Below are 18,769 nucleotides of genomic sequence, written 5' to 3'. Positions count from 1 at the left end.
TTGGATGAACTTTATACCCTACTTTACCTGAAATTAATATGGCTATGTGTGCTTTTTTAAAAAAAAAAAAAACTTGTGATTGCTCAATGAGTCTGTTAATCCTTCGACTGTCTGCTATTTTAATAGATGTATTTCTTTTGAGCTATATGTAGTTGAATATTTTTAAGGTAATTTGAGGGTCCTTGTTAGTAGATTATTCATTTAAGTGACTTTATATGCTTTATGTTTTTGTTTTACATGCGGGTGGGTATTTTTATGAGAAGGAAAGAGTGGATGCTACTGGAATGTTGACCTGATGTCATTTTTAGTGTCATTTTCTTGGCCAATTCTAAACTGAACTTTCTGATTTTTGGCTTCCTACCCTTCAGTTTCTTTTGCCTATTTCCTGTTTCCTATGTTATACTTTTTGGCCAATTTGTTAATTTGTTTCCTGGAGTTTCCAGTTGCCTTTTGGATCACTCAGTGTACTAACAGAATAAAGCATATTCTTAGCCTTGGTTTAGCTCTTGAAAATGCAAATCTCGTCACTTTTACCATTTAAAAATATCCTGTATCTTCCAACAGCAGTCACTTGTGTTACCTAGTTGTTTTGAACAGTTATTTGAGTCGTATTTTAGCTACATGCTTATTAATTATAAGAACTTAAACCAGTATGCCTGATATTTATTCTATGATGAACTGACAGTTAAAATAGCACATTATAATTTGATATGATGCAATATATTCTTACATTATTGTAGCCTATTAATACAAAGATGTCTCATAATATAGCAAATTATTTCTTTTACGTAGAGATTTCTAATTAGTCTATAGCTAAAACCCATCTGTTTTCTCTTAGTGTCTTAGTAAAGCAATTAGTAATTTTTACCACAAAAATGCAATGAATGAAAATAACCAGCAGATGGCAATAATGACTTGTAAATCAGAATCTTTAATATGTAGGTATTTTTTAAATTTATTTTTTTAAAAACCACTGTTTTTGTAATAAATCCACTTACTAAATATGAAACATAGGAAAATGCCAAATGTAATTCCACATAAGAATAATTATGTTGCATATTTCGTATTTCAAATAATTAAAATATTCATCATGGCCAACATTTGGTTTTCCAAATAATAATGACTTGACTTAAATTGATTCAAGTAACTTTTTAATCAAATTTAAATCTTTTATTTTTGTTGTTGTTTTATTTGAGAGAGAGACAGAGAGAGAGAGAGAGCTCACAAGCAGGGTAGCGGGGCGAGAGGGAGAATCCTAAGCAGGCTCCATGCTCCATGCAGGGGCATCATCTCATGACTTTGGGCTTCTGACCTGAGCCAAAATCAAGAGTGGGATCATCAGCAGACTGAGCCACCCAGGCACCCCGCCAACTTAAATGCTTTAACTTTGCACAAATACATAGATATAAATTGGCATGGATAGCCAAGTGCACTTCTATATTTAGCTTGGTTATATGGACCAGGAAAGACAAAGGTAGAGGTAGTTCTGAGAACATCATTTGAAAAAGGTTAAATTTCCCATTATAATTTGATAATTTAACACACTAAATACACTTTAATTGATGCTCTTTTGCATAAAAGATGGGTTTTTATCAGTGTTGTTTCACAATTTCTTACACACTGAAGTACTTTTCCCCCTGATGGTACAAGGAGTTGGAATTGGCATCAAAGTGTGTATCTCTAGTGTATTACCATTAGTTAGTCCCAAAGATGGTAGCAAAGGTTTTAGGATCTCATAATGACGTCAACTGTTATTGAACCACATATCCAAGATTCTTTTAGGATCATTTGACTTAGTAATTTTATTCATTTCAAATAAGTTTTAGAAAGGTGGACCAAGTAGGATTCATTTTTTATATTTTTGCAGGACTTTCTATAAATTTACAAAAATGAAAAAAAAACTTTGTTTAATCATGTGTCTCTATTTTTGTCTCCAAAAAATAGGATAGCCATAGGTATGTGGTTCTTGGTGGCTATTTATTTTCTAATTGATCTGTTTTCATATGTTAAAAGACTTTTTCAAATTCGTCTTAAGTAAGTGGTCTCCAATAAAAGAAATGCTTTTGCACATGTGTATTTTATAAAACAACTACTTCAATCTAAAACCATTATGTATATTGGATTGATTCATTTTTAAATAGTATATTTGCTGCTACTGAATTACTTTACAGAGGCTTCTTAAATTCTAGTTGGATGCAGGTGCTTCATAGGAGAAAGTAGAAAGTCACCAGGTGTCAGTGAAGCATGCAGCTTGAATGCATATACATCTATATGTAATGCTTTGCACACTTCTGTCTTTTCATCCAAATGAGAAAGGTACCTGTGAGAAGTTGGAATTTCTGGGAGTTCTAATCTAGTTTCTGTGTTCATGAACGGCCTGTTCTCCTTTTAAAACTGGGGTTCCTTGGGGTGCCTAAGTGGCTCAGTTGGTTAAGCGTCCGACTTTGGCTCAGGTCATGATCTCATGGTTTGTGGGTTTGAGCCCCACGTTGGGATCTGTGCTGACAGCTCAGAGCCTGGAGCCTGCTTTGGATTGTGTCTCCCTCTCTTTCTGTCCCTCCCTACTCATGCTCTGTTTCTCTGTCTCAATAATAAATAATAAATTAATTAATTAAAGTAAGTTTAAAAATTAAAAAAAAACTGAGGCTTCTGGGTGTGCCTGGGTGGCTCAATTAATTGAGTGACTCTTGATTTCAGCTCAGGTCATGATCCCAGGGTCATGGACTCGAACCCCATGTTGGGCTCCATGCTGAAGATTTTCTCTCCCTCTGCCTCTCTCCCAGCTTCACACACTCTCCCTTTCTCTAAAATACAAAATAGTAATGAAGCAAAAAACTGGAGCTCCTTCCACCACCCATACACTGATCAGTTGTTACCCAGGCCTATAGTATATAAAATGAGATCTCTTTGATCATGAATAGGCTTATATAGGCATTTTTATTCAAAAAAAAGGGGGGAAATCCATGAATTTCTTCACCCACCCTCACCTACCCTCACGCAGCCTCACGCCACATGGAGACACTGCCTAATGGTAGAGTATGTATACACTGATTTGGTACTCAGTAATTATTTTTAAATGATTTAACTTATATATATATATATGTATATACATATACCACACCTCAAAAATCTATTTTTCCGTAAACCCAATGATGGTAGTTCCATGTACAAACTCCAGTAGTTCCATGTACATATTTACTCCAGTATACTGAGATTATTTCTATTTACCACCAAAGTAACTACTATAACAACTACTACATTTAACATTAATAACCAAAAGTGTTAGGATATATTAAAGAGTGAATGGTGGTATACGTGTGATCAGATTAAATGCAAAACATAGCAAAACAGCAATGCTACATAAGGCATATGTGTGCTATGTTGTATATCACATAATATTTTAGATTGACTTAAGATTTAACTTTGATTATGAAATAGTGGTCTAGAAATATCACTGTACTGGGGCCAGTATGATTTGGACAATTAATTTTACTTCTCTAGCTTTTATTTTCCCAACTATGGAATAAAGACTTTGGACTACATGGCCTTATTAAGCCTTTTATTTGATTCCAGTTAGTATTTGTACATATACTTAAGAGGCTAAAAAAAATATACCTGTTGAGTCATACAGTGCCTTGTACCCAACTCCCTTCTTACCAACGCTTCCCTTCTCTCATTGGTGGCCAGCTGTGTTTGGATTCCACCGTGTGGGTCTTCATCTCTGCAGCCTACGCCACAGTGTATCCCCATCCTGTACTGCCAACCCAAATGAGCTACTCCTCTCTCTGTCTCTCTAACCTGTTCTGCCCAGCCCCAACCTGGCCCCTGCTCCATCCCTGGTCTTTCTTCTGGTTCCTCCCTGACTCCACTTGCTGTCTAGTCATTTAGTACAGTGGGCTTCGTTGTTTCTATTTTCTAATTACTTTTATACTCTAGCAGAACTAACTTAGAACCAGAGTTTAAGGGAGAAAGAAAAGTGTCCCTAAATGAGTACTAAGGGTTGACATCAAGACCACCAGACTTTTGCTTTGGGCAGCAGAGACCAGCTTTCACATATTATCAACCCATCATCAAAAGATAAATGTGAACCTTTAAAATTCCTCTTGTTTTTTACCATAATCTGAAACTCTTCTTGAGACACTTCCCAGTGACAATTATATAATCCAATACAAGAAAATTTGTGGGGTCAGGCAGCTTATATGTTTCTTAAGGTTCTGTATATGGGTTCAGTAAAAGCAATATGTAAGCTTGAATTTTTTTAAATTTAGAAATATCTGTGGGATTATCACAATGTCTCAGTTACAAGTACAGACAGGATCTGAATCCTGCCTATCTCACTGAGGTAGGTTCTGAAAGCTTTTTCATAACTCAAATGGAAATAATACTGTCTCCTACCTCAGAGAGTTGTTGCAAAGATTAAGTAATGTATATAAAGTGCATAGATATAGCAAATGTTCAATAAAAGGTAGCAATTATTACCATAACAAGGCTCAGGGTGGAGAGGGAATTATTTATATCATCTTTTCCCCCCCAGGGAATCCAAAGAACTAGCTATGATTCTTTCTAGGAAAATTTTTTTTAAAAGGAGGGGGTAAAAATAATATAAATGGAGAGCCTAAGGCCACACAATGCTATCAAATAGGCAGTATTATCTTCCTTCTACAGATTAAAAAAAATGAGGCTGGGAGAAGATTCTAGATGGCCCACTCAACTGACAAGTATGTAAGATTTACTCTCCTGGAAGTCCTCAAAATTGACAAGCTGGGCACTAAAGACTAGAAATAAAAGATTTGCTACATAGCTTTTTCTTTCACGTTTTAAAATAACAGTGAGTTATAATTCAAACACCATAAAAGACATTCTTTTAAAGGGTAGAACTCAGAGACATTAGTATATTCACAAGGATGTGCAACCATGACCAGTAATTCCATGTTTTTACTACCCCCAAGAGACCTCCATATCCATTGGCAGTAATTCTCATTCCTCCTACCTTTCCGTCCCTGACAACCGCTGATCTGCATTCTCGCTCCATGAATATCCCTATGCTGGATATTTTATATAAATGGAATCATACAATACATGGTTCTTTATGTCTGGCTCTGTTACCACGTTTTCAAGGTTCATCCATGTTGTAGCATTTATCAGTACTTCATTTCTTTCTATAGCTAAATATTCCATCGTATAGATCTGCCAAATTGTATCCATTCACTGGTTGATAAACATTTGGGTGGTTTCCACTTTTTGGCTATTATGAAAAATGCTGCTATGAATATTCATGTACAAGTTTTTGTGGGGACATGTTTTCATTTCTTCTAGGTGTATCCCTAGGAATAGAACTCCTAGGCCATATGGTAACCTTGTGTTTAACCTGTTGATGAACTGCCAGACTATTTTCCAAACCAGTGCACCATTTTCCTAACACCAAAGTACAAGAATTATTTTGTGGACTATTGTTTTGTTAATCTACTTGTCTACTATGTCACCATACTGTCTTGATTACTTTAGCTTTATAGTAAGTTTTGAAGTCAGCCTCCACCTTTGTTCTTCTTCAGTATTTTATTGACTATTCTGCGTCTCTTGCCTTTCCATATAAACTTTAGAATCAGTTTGTTGAGAGCCACAAGACTTGCTGGGATTTTGATCAGGACTGTGTCAACCTTATAGACTAAATGGAAGAGAACTGATGTCTTGGCAATATCGAGTCTACCTATCCTCAGACTTGGAATCTCTTTCCATTTATTGAGATCTTCTTTGATGTCTTTCATCGGAGTTTTACAGTTTTACTCATAGATCTTGTACATATTTACACCTAAGTATTTTGCCCCTTTTTGGGTCCTGATACAAATGGTGCTGTTTTTTAATTTCAAATCTAGATTGTTCATTGGTGATATATAGGAAAGCAATTTACTAATTAACCTTGCATCCCACAACCTAGATAGAACCTTAAAACCAAGAGCAGCTGACTGGCTTACTCGGTAGAGCATGCAACTCTTCATCTCAGGTTTGTGAGCTCAAGCCCTATGTTAGGTGTAGAGCTTACTTTAAAAAAATAAATTAGATAAATACATTTATCATTTTTAAAAAACCACAAAGACAAAACTGTAAGCAACTAAACAAGTGAATCCAGTTGTATTGTGAATGAATAACACAACCATATAGGAGGATGAAGAAGGAACTACTCTAAGGGCTAAACATGTGATTTGATTGTGTTCCCTTGGTCAAGGAGGGGGTAGGAGGGGACCAACTGCCAACAAATTCTGAACTCTTTTTAAAAGGCTTGTTTATTGCAGTTTTATGAGTGAAGCAAGATGAAATAATTTGGAGTATATGGCTGAATTGAGTAAATAAGTATGTTGATGCTAGTAGCCAGGGAGAAGGTATGTGCAGATATGGAATGGGGCTAAGCAAAGGGAAAAGGCCCCTGCGGGAGTATACTGGAATTGAAGATAGCAGCATAGACTCATGATTTCCAGTACATGCTGTATACACACACACACACACACACACACACACACACACACACACGTATGTGTTTATATACATATATGCATTCCCAACTCTGTTAGCTGAGAAGGTCTAGAAACAAACATGTCCCATATGGTACATATCTGATATTCCCCAACTAAAAGGAATCTGGGCTCCTTGGAGAAATGGTTGGTTCCAAAAAAGGTATGAGATGAACCCCAGACAACGTGTTATGCCAGAAACTGAAGTGCTAAAAAAAAAAAAAATTAAGTAGGGCATGTCAAAAGGACATAGGAGCCAGCTTAAGGGGCTCCTGATGACCAAATCTGGGGTGATTTGAACACCAAGATAACTAAGAATAGTAATAAATTATAAAACATTGAAAAATAGGAATTCTTTTGCCATGAAAGGCACAGAAAGGCTGAGGAGCTATATCATCTTAAAGGAGACTGCAGAAACAGGAAAACTCCATGCAGTGTGTAATCCTGAACTGGATCTGTACTGAAGGAGGAAATGTGCTACAAAGGAGGTCCCTGGGGCATTTGACAAAACTGGGGTCCAGAAGGTAGATCACAGTATCTTATCACCATTAAATTTCCCCAAATTGCTAACTCTTCTGATAATATATATTTATTTTGAGGTTTATTTATTACGGAGACAGAGAAAAACAGAGCATGAATGGGAGAGGGTGAGAGAGAGGAGACACAGAATCTGAAGCAGGCTCCAGGTGCTGAGCTGTCAGCACAGAGCCTGACGTGAGGCTCATACCCACAAACTGTGAGATCATGACCTGAGCCGAAGTTGGATGATCAACCAACTGAGCCTCCCTGGCGCTCCTCTCCTGATGATATTTAATGGAATATTCTTGGTTTCAGGATGAGCACTTTGAATTACATGCAGCATGGTGTGTGAAGCTTACTCTCAAATGGAGGAAAACAAATTGTATATATCATGTGGGTTGGGGTTGGGGACGCTGAATGTAATTGTAAATCACGTGGGGCAAAACATTAACAATGGGTGAATCTGGATAAAGAATATAAAGTGTTTCTTTATACTATCCTTGCAACTTTTCAGTAAGCTTGGAATTATTCCAAAGATTTTTAAAAGGTTGGTGTCCGGCATGCACAAAAAATTAAGTATAATAGAGCAGACTTCTGAAATTACAAGGTATGATAGCACCACATATTCTGAAGGACTGCCACATGGAAGGATTAAGACTTTGAATTTGGCTAATCTTATTTTGTATCAGCCTGCTTTGTGTAATATCATTACAGCACATGCAAGAGTTTATGGCTAGAATGAGAGATAGATCTCTAAGCTTTATGGAGTCTTCGGTATCATTGCACACAGAGAGGTGTAAAGTCCCAAGATTTTAAGTTTTCATCATGTGGAATAAACGAATGACGGAGACTAGGTGTAGGAAAATAGGGACTTGAGAGCAGTGTTTTCTCTAAAGGCTTCCAAATACAATTAAAGACAAAACCCAAACCCTGTACAGTAGTCCTGTTGGCCGTGTCTGGCCTGGGAGTGGCCAGCTACGACCCCTCAGCTTACCTAATCCTCTTTTTTTTTTCCGAGGTGAGGAAACAGGTACCAAACAAAAGTCACAAAGCAAAGTGTGTAGTATAATGAAAGTGTAAATGTGTGCATATATATCAAAACACACCATTTTTAATGAAAGAAATTAATATCCACACATTTGTACTTCTGTACAATTTTGGGTAATATATAATTTTAAGCTGTTTACAAATAACATGTAATGCTTCAAATATTACATAATGTTGATAATACATTTCTAGCAGAAATAAATATATTGCACTTAAAAAGAACTTCGTTAGGTGTTACTTCATAGTATTAGGCTTATAACTTCTTTTTTCATAAAACATTTCCCATGCCCTTCCCCCCACCCCCAACACACACACTTCATTACAGTGACTGTTCTCACGCAATTCGTTAAGCAAATGGACACAGCAAACGATATAACTGAGATAGAGTCTACTAAAGAGGCTAGATCCAATTTTATCCTCTAAGAAACAAAAGATTTTAGGTTTCTGAAAATAAGAAAAAAACAACTAAATACATATTTTAATGTATTAGAAGTAAAATACAACAAACTGTATTTTTTGTCCAGATGTATTATTTTACCAATGTTTTTATTTTCTTATTATCAGGGAAGGACATTGGAATTGAGGGAGGGATAGAGAAAGAAGAGCGAGAAAATACTTACGGATTATTTGCCTATCAAATATTTATAAGTGAAATTTTGCATATTTAAGCATGCCAAAGAAAGAAGTATTAGAGTATTTTATAACTGGCATCGAATAGTGAAGAAATTATTTTATGGTTTTCTAAATGTTTAAGAATTTGTAACTTTCCCTTTGCCTGTTTACATAAAATCCCTGCATTCTGAAATAATATAAAAAGATGTAAAATTCATCCTCCATCCAAGCTGTCTAAAGGAGCCAACTGAAAATCTTTTCTGTCCAGTGCTTTCTTTCTTCCCAGTCTAGATTTAGGGTATAATATTGTTTTGTGTCTAATAATTATCAATTCCATACATGTTTAATAATGAAAACCGTTTCCTTACTTAGTCAATGGAAGATTGAGTAAAAATACTGTTTTCCTTGCAGATTGTAACCCTGGCACATTATATAACTGAATTTTTCGAACTTTAGCTGCTGAGTCGTGGCTAAGCTTGACTGCATATTTAATGGGGTGATAAACTCATTCTTGAAGCTCATTTTTCTCAATATTATTCAGCTTAAATATAAGCAAGACAGCTCAAAGAGCTAACATGAAATTCAGAAATGAGTTAAATATCCCAATATCTCTCTGAAAAATTCAGAGGTGTAGGAATAGTGATCCTTTTCTTATAAAAATACTTTTTTCTTGCACTTTTGGAGGGTGTCCTTTTTCCTTTTTTGTACAGGGAGAGCAGAGAATGTTGTGGCTAGAGAAACGGATTGACAGAGATGTGGATGAGAGCAAGGGAAGGGAGATCTTGGAATGCCCCCGGAAGTTAATGTAACTCGTGTAGCACAGCCCTACACTGGGTTTTCCTCAATATCTTAAGATCTCCCATTCTGTGCCTACCTACTAGGAATAACAACGAACTTTCATTATAAACTCAAAAGGACAGCAGTGCAACCTAAATTCATTAATGCAGACCTTATAACCTAATAATTTGTGATATGATAGACACAAGATGGATGTACTTTACTTACATACTGCTAAGGGTTGATGAAGGAGGGGGAACACTTGGTAAGTAAAAGAAATAATTGAACTTACTCAGCATTATTGATAGTGTTTTAAAAACAAGTCACATCTACAGAAGCTACAAAGTTATAAATTAATTCCTTCAGGTTAGATAAAGCAGTTCTGGAAGGGCCTCTTCATAGCAGCACTGCACGTTAGCCATGCTTTTTGATACTGTAATATACCCGGGGGGGGGTCCTGCATTTATTCCAAATATACTGTAACTCATGCTCTTAATTATTCAATTGCCTTTCCCATTAACTTTCTAATTCTTGCAATTGCTTTTGGGAGAATAGACCTTAGACTTTAAAATCTTAAATACCTGAGGAGTTAAGAAAGAACCAGCAACCAGAATAGTTTAGAAGGACCTGGGGGCTGAGATAAATTTCTTCCCTTGGTTCTCATGGCTATGGTGAGTTTGATCAGGTTAAGTTCCATGTCACTTGTGCTTTTTCTTTCTCCTTCAAATAATGCCAAAAACTTTAAAAAATTCCAATTTAGAATTTCAGGTATTATTTCCCAAGAGCATGCTTTGGTATCTTAGTCTTTGCTTTTCTCTAAGCACTCTACTTATTTTTAGTCTTATATTGTTTAATTACAAAATAAGTTATGAAGTCAGGAAATACTGATGTAAAGACATATTACAAAAACAAACTCACTTTTAAGATATGTCAGTTGGGAGAAATGTCTAAATGGAATTAAAATGATCCTTTCATCCTCATTGAAAAGAAAACTGAGATACAGACTCACTCTACTAGACCAGTAATTTACCAGAATATTGAGTAGCATCATGTTAAAGAGCATCTAGTTTTGTTATTCCTGCTTTAAGGAGCAGTGCTGTGTATGAAATGGAGCACTGGCAACAGGCCAACTATTAAGTATCAAATCCCTATCCTAAGCTCTATGGATCTCAAACATTACTCATAGCTGCTTTTTTTTTTTTTTAATAAATGCACATCTGTGCTGTGTTTGAAAATAAACTACCTGTGGATACTATAGCATAGCATGCAAGAAGTTAGAAATTAGCCTACAGTATCTGCCATAGGACTCTGAGAAGCCTGGGTAGGATAGTCCATGCTTCTCCGTAAGTCAACTTCGGGACATAGTGGAGAAAAACAATTGCAAAGTCCAGCAACAATGTCATCACATAGACAGGCTATGCCATTATGCCTGTTTCATAGACTAGAAATGCCCAAGAAAGGCATTTGATATGGAAAAGCCTAACAAAATAACTAAATAAAAGCCCATGCACTCTGATAAGTATATTGCATTTACTCCCACCTCTACTCTCAGCAGGGATATTTTCCATCTCTTTTAACAGATTCAGTACTTCTGCAGTCAGACCAAAGTAGATACTAAATTTAATTAGGATAAAATAGAGTTGGGGAGTTTTGTAAAGGAGACAGGCTATATCTATAAAGTTGAAGGACTATAAACTTTATTAAAGTTGCAAAATGCCAAATACTACCCTGACTGCAAATGCTTAGATAGTGTTGCCCCCTAAATATAGAGATTATATATAACTAAAACATAGTTAATTATTAAACATTAAAGGAAGGCCTAAGAAGACAGTAAGAACTCAAGTGGATAAATACTTTGGAGTGACTCATAAACACTGCCAGTGTTTCAGTCAGGGAGTCACTGAGTTGACATACAATTTCATATAATGGACAAGGGAAATGATAAAGGAGTCACTGAACAGAACATAAGAAAGAAGGACAAACCAGATATATGGACACATAACTCCTCAGAAACATAGGTTAAATGGTGGCTATCTGGGCATTCAAAATGGTCATTCTATAAATCTTCGTCAGTCAGTGGTAACAGCTAATCTAATAACAAAGCCGATTTACTAAAAATGAGAATGTGGCCCGGTGCATTTTACCATCCATGAAGTTTCCCGAAGCTGAAGTAAAAATAAAGCGGCCTTTGGTACCATGGCAGAGAAATTCCTGTCAGGACAGGGCAGCCATCTTGTTATTGCAGATAGAGAGAAAGCCTCAGGTCACCACACAGAGGCTTTCGAGGTGTTCCCCAGTGAATGAGTCAGTAGTACACTTAGAATGCAGCCCAGAAAAAGATAACCTCAGTTTTATCATGTAACACAGAGGGCCTCTTGCTTCAAAATTGTATATAGGTTTTTCCTGCATAAATGGCAAGTAATTGCAAGAAAGAGAATTAAGAAGACAAGACTGAGAAAAAAGAGCTTGTCAGGTACTGGCCCTTCAGGATTACAAAAAGAGCTTTGTAAGGTCATTACCATCTATTCATCCACAAAATAGGATGCCTTAACATTATCTCAGCCCTTTCCCCAGCAAACTAACACAAAGGAAAACTGAACATGCTTAAGCTACAGCACTACAAATATTTCTCTGTTGGCTCTCATTTTCTATAGAGAGAAATGGACTTAAGTTAGTCATTATGCATTATGGTCGGTATGTTATATATATTGCCTCTCTGAAGATTCTTTAAACCTGTGGAAAGCAGAAAGATAACCTTTACACATTGATTTTGTACATTACTGCACTGACACAGCATTTTTAACCACTTGGTATAATGCACCTTAAGATTCATCTGACTTGTGTTATTTGCTGGGTAAGTTAGTATCCTTAGGCTGGCTAAGAACTCGACACTGATTCTTGAACCCAAGAGCTGTCCCGAGCTATACATGAGTCCTGGTCTGTGGTGCATTCCCTCCGCGGTAGGCTTTACCGTGAGTCCAGCTCTCCTCTTTAATAGGTCCCATGTCTCCTGGAGAGCCCCTGCTCCATACCCTACCTCCCACCCATCCCACCCTGTCCCACATTTCCACACCCATTTGCACTTTCTGGATCTGGATTCTCCTAGGTTTAGAAGAGTCATACAAACGGCGTCATCACGGCGGAGGAATGGCGCAGTCCTTGGATAGCAGCGTAGGGCCCCTGCTGGAAGTAGTGGTGGTACCGGGGCATGTGGAAGGAGGGGAATGTGGGGCCGCTGCCCTGCATGGAGCCGGCGATCGCCGACGGGGTCAGAGGCACCCCGAGTCGGCTGTATGGCGGCAAAGATCCCTGTATAGGGTGTGGAATGGGTGTCGCTATGGAGGCTGTACTGGTGCCCAGAGCAGCGAGCGACTGGGGGTGCTGAAATCCAGGGAAAGTGGAGGAGGAAGAGACCCAGGAGCTGAGGGACAGATTATCAGATGTTGTAAAGGCTGATCCTGAAACAAAAACCAACTCATTAGACTAGAAATGCTATTTCAGTGTGCAAATCAAGAATTACATTATCTGTGTGGATTGACTTATTTTTTAAAAAATACATAATAGATCGGCAATTTAAATACATAAACACACCAACTATGAGTCAGAACTACTGTTCCAGATAAGAAGATATCATTTATACCATAAGGAAGAGAGAATTTACTAAATAGAAAAAGACAACTCATTAGATGGCCTGTATGCTCCTGCAGAATGGTCAAAACACAAGTATCCTGCCTGAAAGGAGTAACTGGAGTCCCTTTACAGGAGCTCAGGGGGCACCAGGGTGGCTCAGGTGCTTAAGTGTCTGACTCTTCATTTGGGCTCAGGTCACACCGTCTCACAGTTTGTGAGATCAAGCCTCACTTTGGGCTCTCTGCACTGACAGTATGGAACCTGCTTGCGATTCTCTCTCCTTCTCTCTTTGATGCTCCCTCACCAAAATAAATTAAAAAGAAACATTAACAAATAAAGAAAGAAGCGCCAAATAGCTGGTGTCTGTTCTAACCTCTATAGCATCCCTGTAAGGAAGACCAACTTATGAGCCTCAGCAAAGCTAGTTGGTTTCTGAAGGCATTGTGACAAGCCACAAGAGTGTGTTTCTAGCTTCCATAATTCTTTATTAAATATTTGACACGTTGCAAGAGTTAGTTTTCCCTCATCACAGCATCCACAGATTTAAACACAAGTTGACGCTGGATTTGCCAGCTGTATAATTTACCAGTTGTTCATTTGCATTTAGTAATAAATCCTATAAAATGTCCTATGTTTGGACAGATTATGCTGTTCCACAGAAAGGACATAAAAATATGACAGAAGGCTCTCTCCCCACACGAACATCCTTCCACCCAGTGTTGGGCACCATCTGGTTTCTTTTCTCTGGACTCCCAGATGCAGAGGGCTCCTCTGTGAGCCTTTGGGACAGAGAAGCTTTTCAAAACGCCCCTACTGTCACCGCTGGGGCCACTGCCTCTACATAATGCCCTTCACTAGGAAAGTTTTCTTTTTAAAAGGATGTTCTTTTTTTAGTCATTGATCCTAATAAGATATTCCTGGAACCTCTTAGAAGTAGAACAGATATACTCCCTGATTTGCATCTGATAAAACTGAGGTTCAGTAAGACTAAAGGATCTCCCCCAAAGTCCAAAAGCTCTTTGGTGGCAGATGACAGACAAGTAGCTCCTGATCCTGACTCAGAGGCTAGGTGTTCTTTCACTAGAAAACAAACCACAGGAAACCATCAGGCAGAACAATCACCTAAGACTCAGAGGCAGGGGCGCCTGGATGGTTCAGTTGGTGAAGCGTCCGACTTCAACTCAGGTCACGGTGTTGCAGTTCTTGAGTTCCAGACCCATGTCGGGCTCTGTGCTGACAACTCAGGGCCTGGATCCTGCTTCAGATTCTGTGTCTCCCTCTCTTTCTGCCCCCCCCCCCCCCGCTCATGCTTTGTCTGTCTGTCTGTCTCCCTCTTAAAAATCAACGTTAAAAAATAAAAAGGCAAAATAATGACCTGAATGAAAATCAGGCTCAGGGGCTGCCCCTTCATCAAGAAACTCCTGAAATACTTTTGGGGCAGACTGCACTCTGAGGTCTAGGAGCTTCCTCACCTACCTGCCCCCTCCTCATTCCCAATGCTCTTGCTCCCAGCAGTTACCTAGCCCGGAAGCCGCCTTACCTCTATTCTGTGTTGTCTGAACCTCATCCCCCAGCACATCATCTTCTCCTCCATAGGTACGGATGGGTGAGCGGGCATAGGAATGCTTCTGGATTAGGCTCTCCACGCTTTCCCTAGGTTAGAGAATGACACGGCCTGAATAAACTAAAAGGTACTCAGAGATGGAGATGGGTCTTAAAGATAATTTACTGGTTAGTGAAACCGTTTTCTCAGCCAAAAGATCCCCACTTCAGGAAAGACAACATTCAAAACATGCACATTTGTGCCACTGTAGACTCCTTGGAAACATGACTTGAGGCATATAAATACAAGCAACCATAACTGGATAGGATAGGGTCAATCCCCTGAAATCCTACAAGATGAAGGACAAAGAGGTGAACAAGGACCTATGACACCAGACTATAGGAATGTAGATTTTAATGAATGAAAAATGAGTGAGTGAATTCCCTTTGAGGAGTTGCAATGAATCTCTCACTTCATCAGCTAATAAATATAAAACCAATACTCAGCTGATCTGAACTGTACTTATTCAACATCTGATGAAATGCTGGCCAGAAGTTCAGAATATCATTAGTCATGAAAAGATTCAATACTCACTAATAAACCTAGTAAGTACACAGACTATATGATAATATGGGTAGTTTGGATAATGGACTCTTTGAGGTTCCTGTCGCTTTAAGGTGGAAAAATTATAGAAAGCCTGTGAAGGACACATAAAACGGCCATTAGAAAATTGAGGCCCCCAAGTAAATTGGTCCATTGACTTTGAAAATGGTCTTCCCATCCAGATGGCCAACAGACACCTGAAAAGATGCTCAACATCACTCAACATCAGGGAAATACAAATCAAAGCCACACTGAGATACCACCTCACAGTGATCAGAGTGGATAAAATGAATAAATCAAGAGACTATAGATGCTGGAGAGGACGTGGAGAAACAGGCACCCTCTTGCACTGTTGGTGGATATGGAAACTGGTAGAGCCGCTCTGGAAAACAGTGTGGAGTTTCCTCAAAAAACTAAAAATAGAACTCCCCTATGACCCAGCAATAGCACTGCTAGGGATTTATCCAAGGGATATAGGAGTGCTGATGCATAGGGGCACATGTATCCCAATGTCCATAGTGGCAATTTCAACAATAGCCAAATCATGGAAAGAGTCTAAATGTCCATCACCTGATGAATGGATAAAGGAGATGTGGCTTATATATACAATGGAATACTATGTAGCAATGAGAAAGAATGAAATCATGCCATTTGCATGGAACAGGAAGGTACTAGGCTGAGTGAAATAAGACAGTCAGAGAAGGACAGATACCATGTTTTCACTCATATGTGGATTTTGAGAAACTTAATAGAAGACCATGGGGGAAGGGAAGAGGAAAAAAATAGTTGCCAGCAGAAAGGGAGAGAGTCAAATCACAAGAGACTCTTAAATACAGAGAACAAACTGAGGGTAGATGGAGGGGTTGGGGAGAGGGGAAAATGAGTGATGGGCATTGAGGAAGGCCCTTGTTGGGATGAGCACTGGGTGTTGTATGTAAGCCAATTTGACATTCAATTATATTTAAAAAAAAGAAAGTGATCTTCCTGTTGAAACATAGTTTATTAACTAAAGAATTCAATTATCTTTAAAAACAAGAATTATTTTGGTATTGACCCTTTTGATTTGGTGTACTTACTGCTGTTTAAAAAAGAAATTCAGCAAGAATTTAGCCAAAGAGGGGCGCTTGGGTGGCTCAGTTGGTTGAGTGTCTGACTTCGGTTCAGGTCATCATCTCACAGTTCACAAGCCTGAGCCCATATCAGAGTCTGTGCTGACAGCTAGCTCAGAGCCTGGAGCCTGCTTCAGATTCTGTGTCTCCCTCTCTCTTTGCCCCTCCCCGTCTTGTGCTCTTTCTCTCTCAAAAATTAAAAAAAAAAAAAACATTAAAAAACATAAAAAAGAATTTAGCCAAAGAATTTTTTCTGCCAAAAATGAAAGCTCATAACAGGTTAGCTTACATAGTATACATCTCCAGAATAGCTGTGGCCTAAAGATCAACACTGATTTAACCACCAAAGGACAAGAATAAAAACTAGGACAAGAAAATTGAAAAATCTGTTTTGAATTAAGAACAAATCAAACACCAAATTTCACATTGAGGGGACAAGGAAAACTTTTCAAAGTATAATACTTGTCAACATTTCACATACATATACATACTTTACTGGTAAAAAAAAAATATTGACTTATAGTGAATTTGGCCTTCTAAAAAACTTGTATATTCAGAGTTTCATGAAAGCATTTTGTCATGTTATGTAGCTTGCAAATGAGGATGTAAAGGTAAGTCTAAAAGAAAAATTAATTCTAGCAACTATCAAGTAACATCTTTATTCCCAAAAGTTTTAAAATAAGCATATAGTACCAACCTCATGTAGTCACAATGATTAGGATCTATACCCAAGAGATTCATATACAGCTATTTTAAAAAGTGAAACCATTCCATACAATGGAATGGACTCCAAGATAGACTAAGTGAAAAAGTTAACTATAGAAAAGTGTATAAAGTATGCTACCATTTGTGAATTTAATTTTAAGTTTATTGATTTATTTATTTTGAGAGAGAATCAGTGAGAGAGATCATGCGTGAGCAGGGGAGGGACAAAGAGAGAAAGTGGGAGGGTCTCAAACCCACTAACTGTGAGATCATGACCTGTGCCTAAATTAAGAGTTGGATGCTTCATTGAGACACCATTTGTGAATTTAAAACAAGGAATATACACATTTGTATATGCCTGTATATGTATAAATATTTCCACATTGAAACTATTCCAGTTTCAGAACAGGAAACTGCCTAGAATAGGTCATCTCTGTAGGGTGGAACCAGGGACCAGAGGGGCTGGAGCAATGATTCCCAACTTTGTCTTGATTCTCAAATTTGTCACAAATCCATGAGTCACTTGGAGCTCTTAAAAAAATTACATTGTGGTATAATTAATACACAATAAATGACACATATTTAAAGTGTACAATTTGACCAGTTTGGGCTTATGTGACCTGTGACCAGTGACACCACTACCACAAGTAAGGTAAGCTATCTAACACCTACAAAAGTGTTCTCATGCCCTTCATCCTCCCTGGTCCCCACCCAAGCAAGCTTTGCCAAGGAAAGTACTAATATGATTTCTGTCCCTACAGATACATTTGCATTTTCTAAACTCATATAAAAATGAAATCATGTCTGATGTCTTATTTTTTCATCTGGCTTCCTTCCACTCAGCATAATTACTTTGAGATTCATCATTTTGGAGCCTATATCAATAGTTAGTTTTTATTCTGAGTAGCATCCTGTTGTCCAAACTATAGTATATACTATAGTTTACCTATTCACCTTTTGATCTACATTTGCCTTGTTTCCAAACTCTGACAATTACACGTGAAGTTGCTACTCATATTAATGTATCCTTTTTTTTTTCAAAAGGACATATGCATTCACATCTTTTTTTCTTTGTAGAAAGATTTTTTAATTACAAATTCAAAACTATCTGATTATCTGTTTCTTCTTTTTTTTTGAATTTAGTATGACATTTTATTTTCATTTAATATACTGATAAGTTAAAAACAATTAAAGCTATAGTTAAAATCTTTAGTAATATCTATTTATATGTTTATATATCTCTATTTAAATACATACAAATAAAGAAATACTAGTAGATCCTTTACTACAATCTCTCACAAAAATAATGTACTAAAGGAGTAAAATTAGGATTGGGGTCCTTCATGTAAAATGCTTAAGTTCTTCTACACACAGAAGTCGAGGTTCCTTTTCTTCACCAAATGAGTCTCATAACCTTCAAAGCTTTCCACCACTTTTTTTTCCTCCATAATATTTTATTGTCAAATTGTTTTCCATACAACACCCAGTGCTCTTCCCCTTAAGTGCCCTCCACCATCACCACCACCTCTTTCCCCCCCTCCCCCTTCCCCCTCAACCCTCAGTTCATTCTCAGCATTCAATAGTCTCTCAAGTTTTGCATCCCTCTCTCTCCCCAACTCTCTCTCCCTCCTCCGTTCCCCCTGGTTCTCCATTAGGTCTCTCCTGTTTTCCTGATAGACCTATGAGTGCAAACATATGGTTTCTGTCCTTCTCTGCCT

General features: G+C 37.7%; 1 protein-coding gene across 1 annotated transcript in view; it reads right to left on the bottom strand.

Annotated features, from left to right (window-relative positions):
- Positions 1-12,526: 12,526 nt before the first annotated feature.
- TBX20 (T-box transcription factor 20) overlaps positions 12,527-18,769 on the bottom strand; it is a 55,719-nt gene continuing 49,476 nt past the window's right edge. Inside the window, exons 6-7 of the mRNA XM_029918374.1 lie at positions 14,632-14,744; positions 12,527-12,919 (exon numbers count right to left, since the gene is read on the bottom strand). Coding sequence (XP_029774234.1) covers positions 12,579-12,919; positions 14,632-14,744 — 454 coding nt within the window. The 3' untranslated portion in view covers positions 12,527-12,578. The remainder of the gene's footprint in view (positions 12,920-14,631; positions 14,745-18,769) is intronic.

Source organism: Suricata suricatta, chromosome 2 (genome assembly GCF_006229205.1).
Source record: "Suricata suricatta isolate VVHF042 chromosome 2, meerkat_22Aug2017_6uvM2_HiC, whole genome shotgun sequence".
Classification (NCBI taxonomy): domain Eukaryota; kingdom Metazoa; phylum Chordata; class Mammalia; order Carnivora; family Herpestidae; genus Suricata; species Suricata suricatta.
This window is presented reverse-complemented; position numbering and strand designations above follow the sequence as displayed.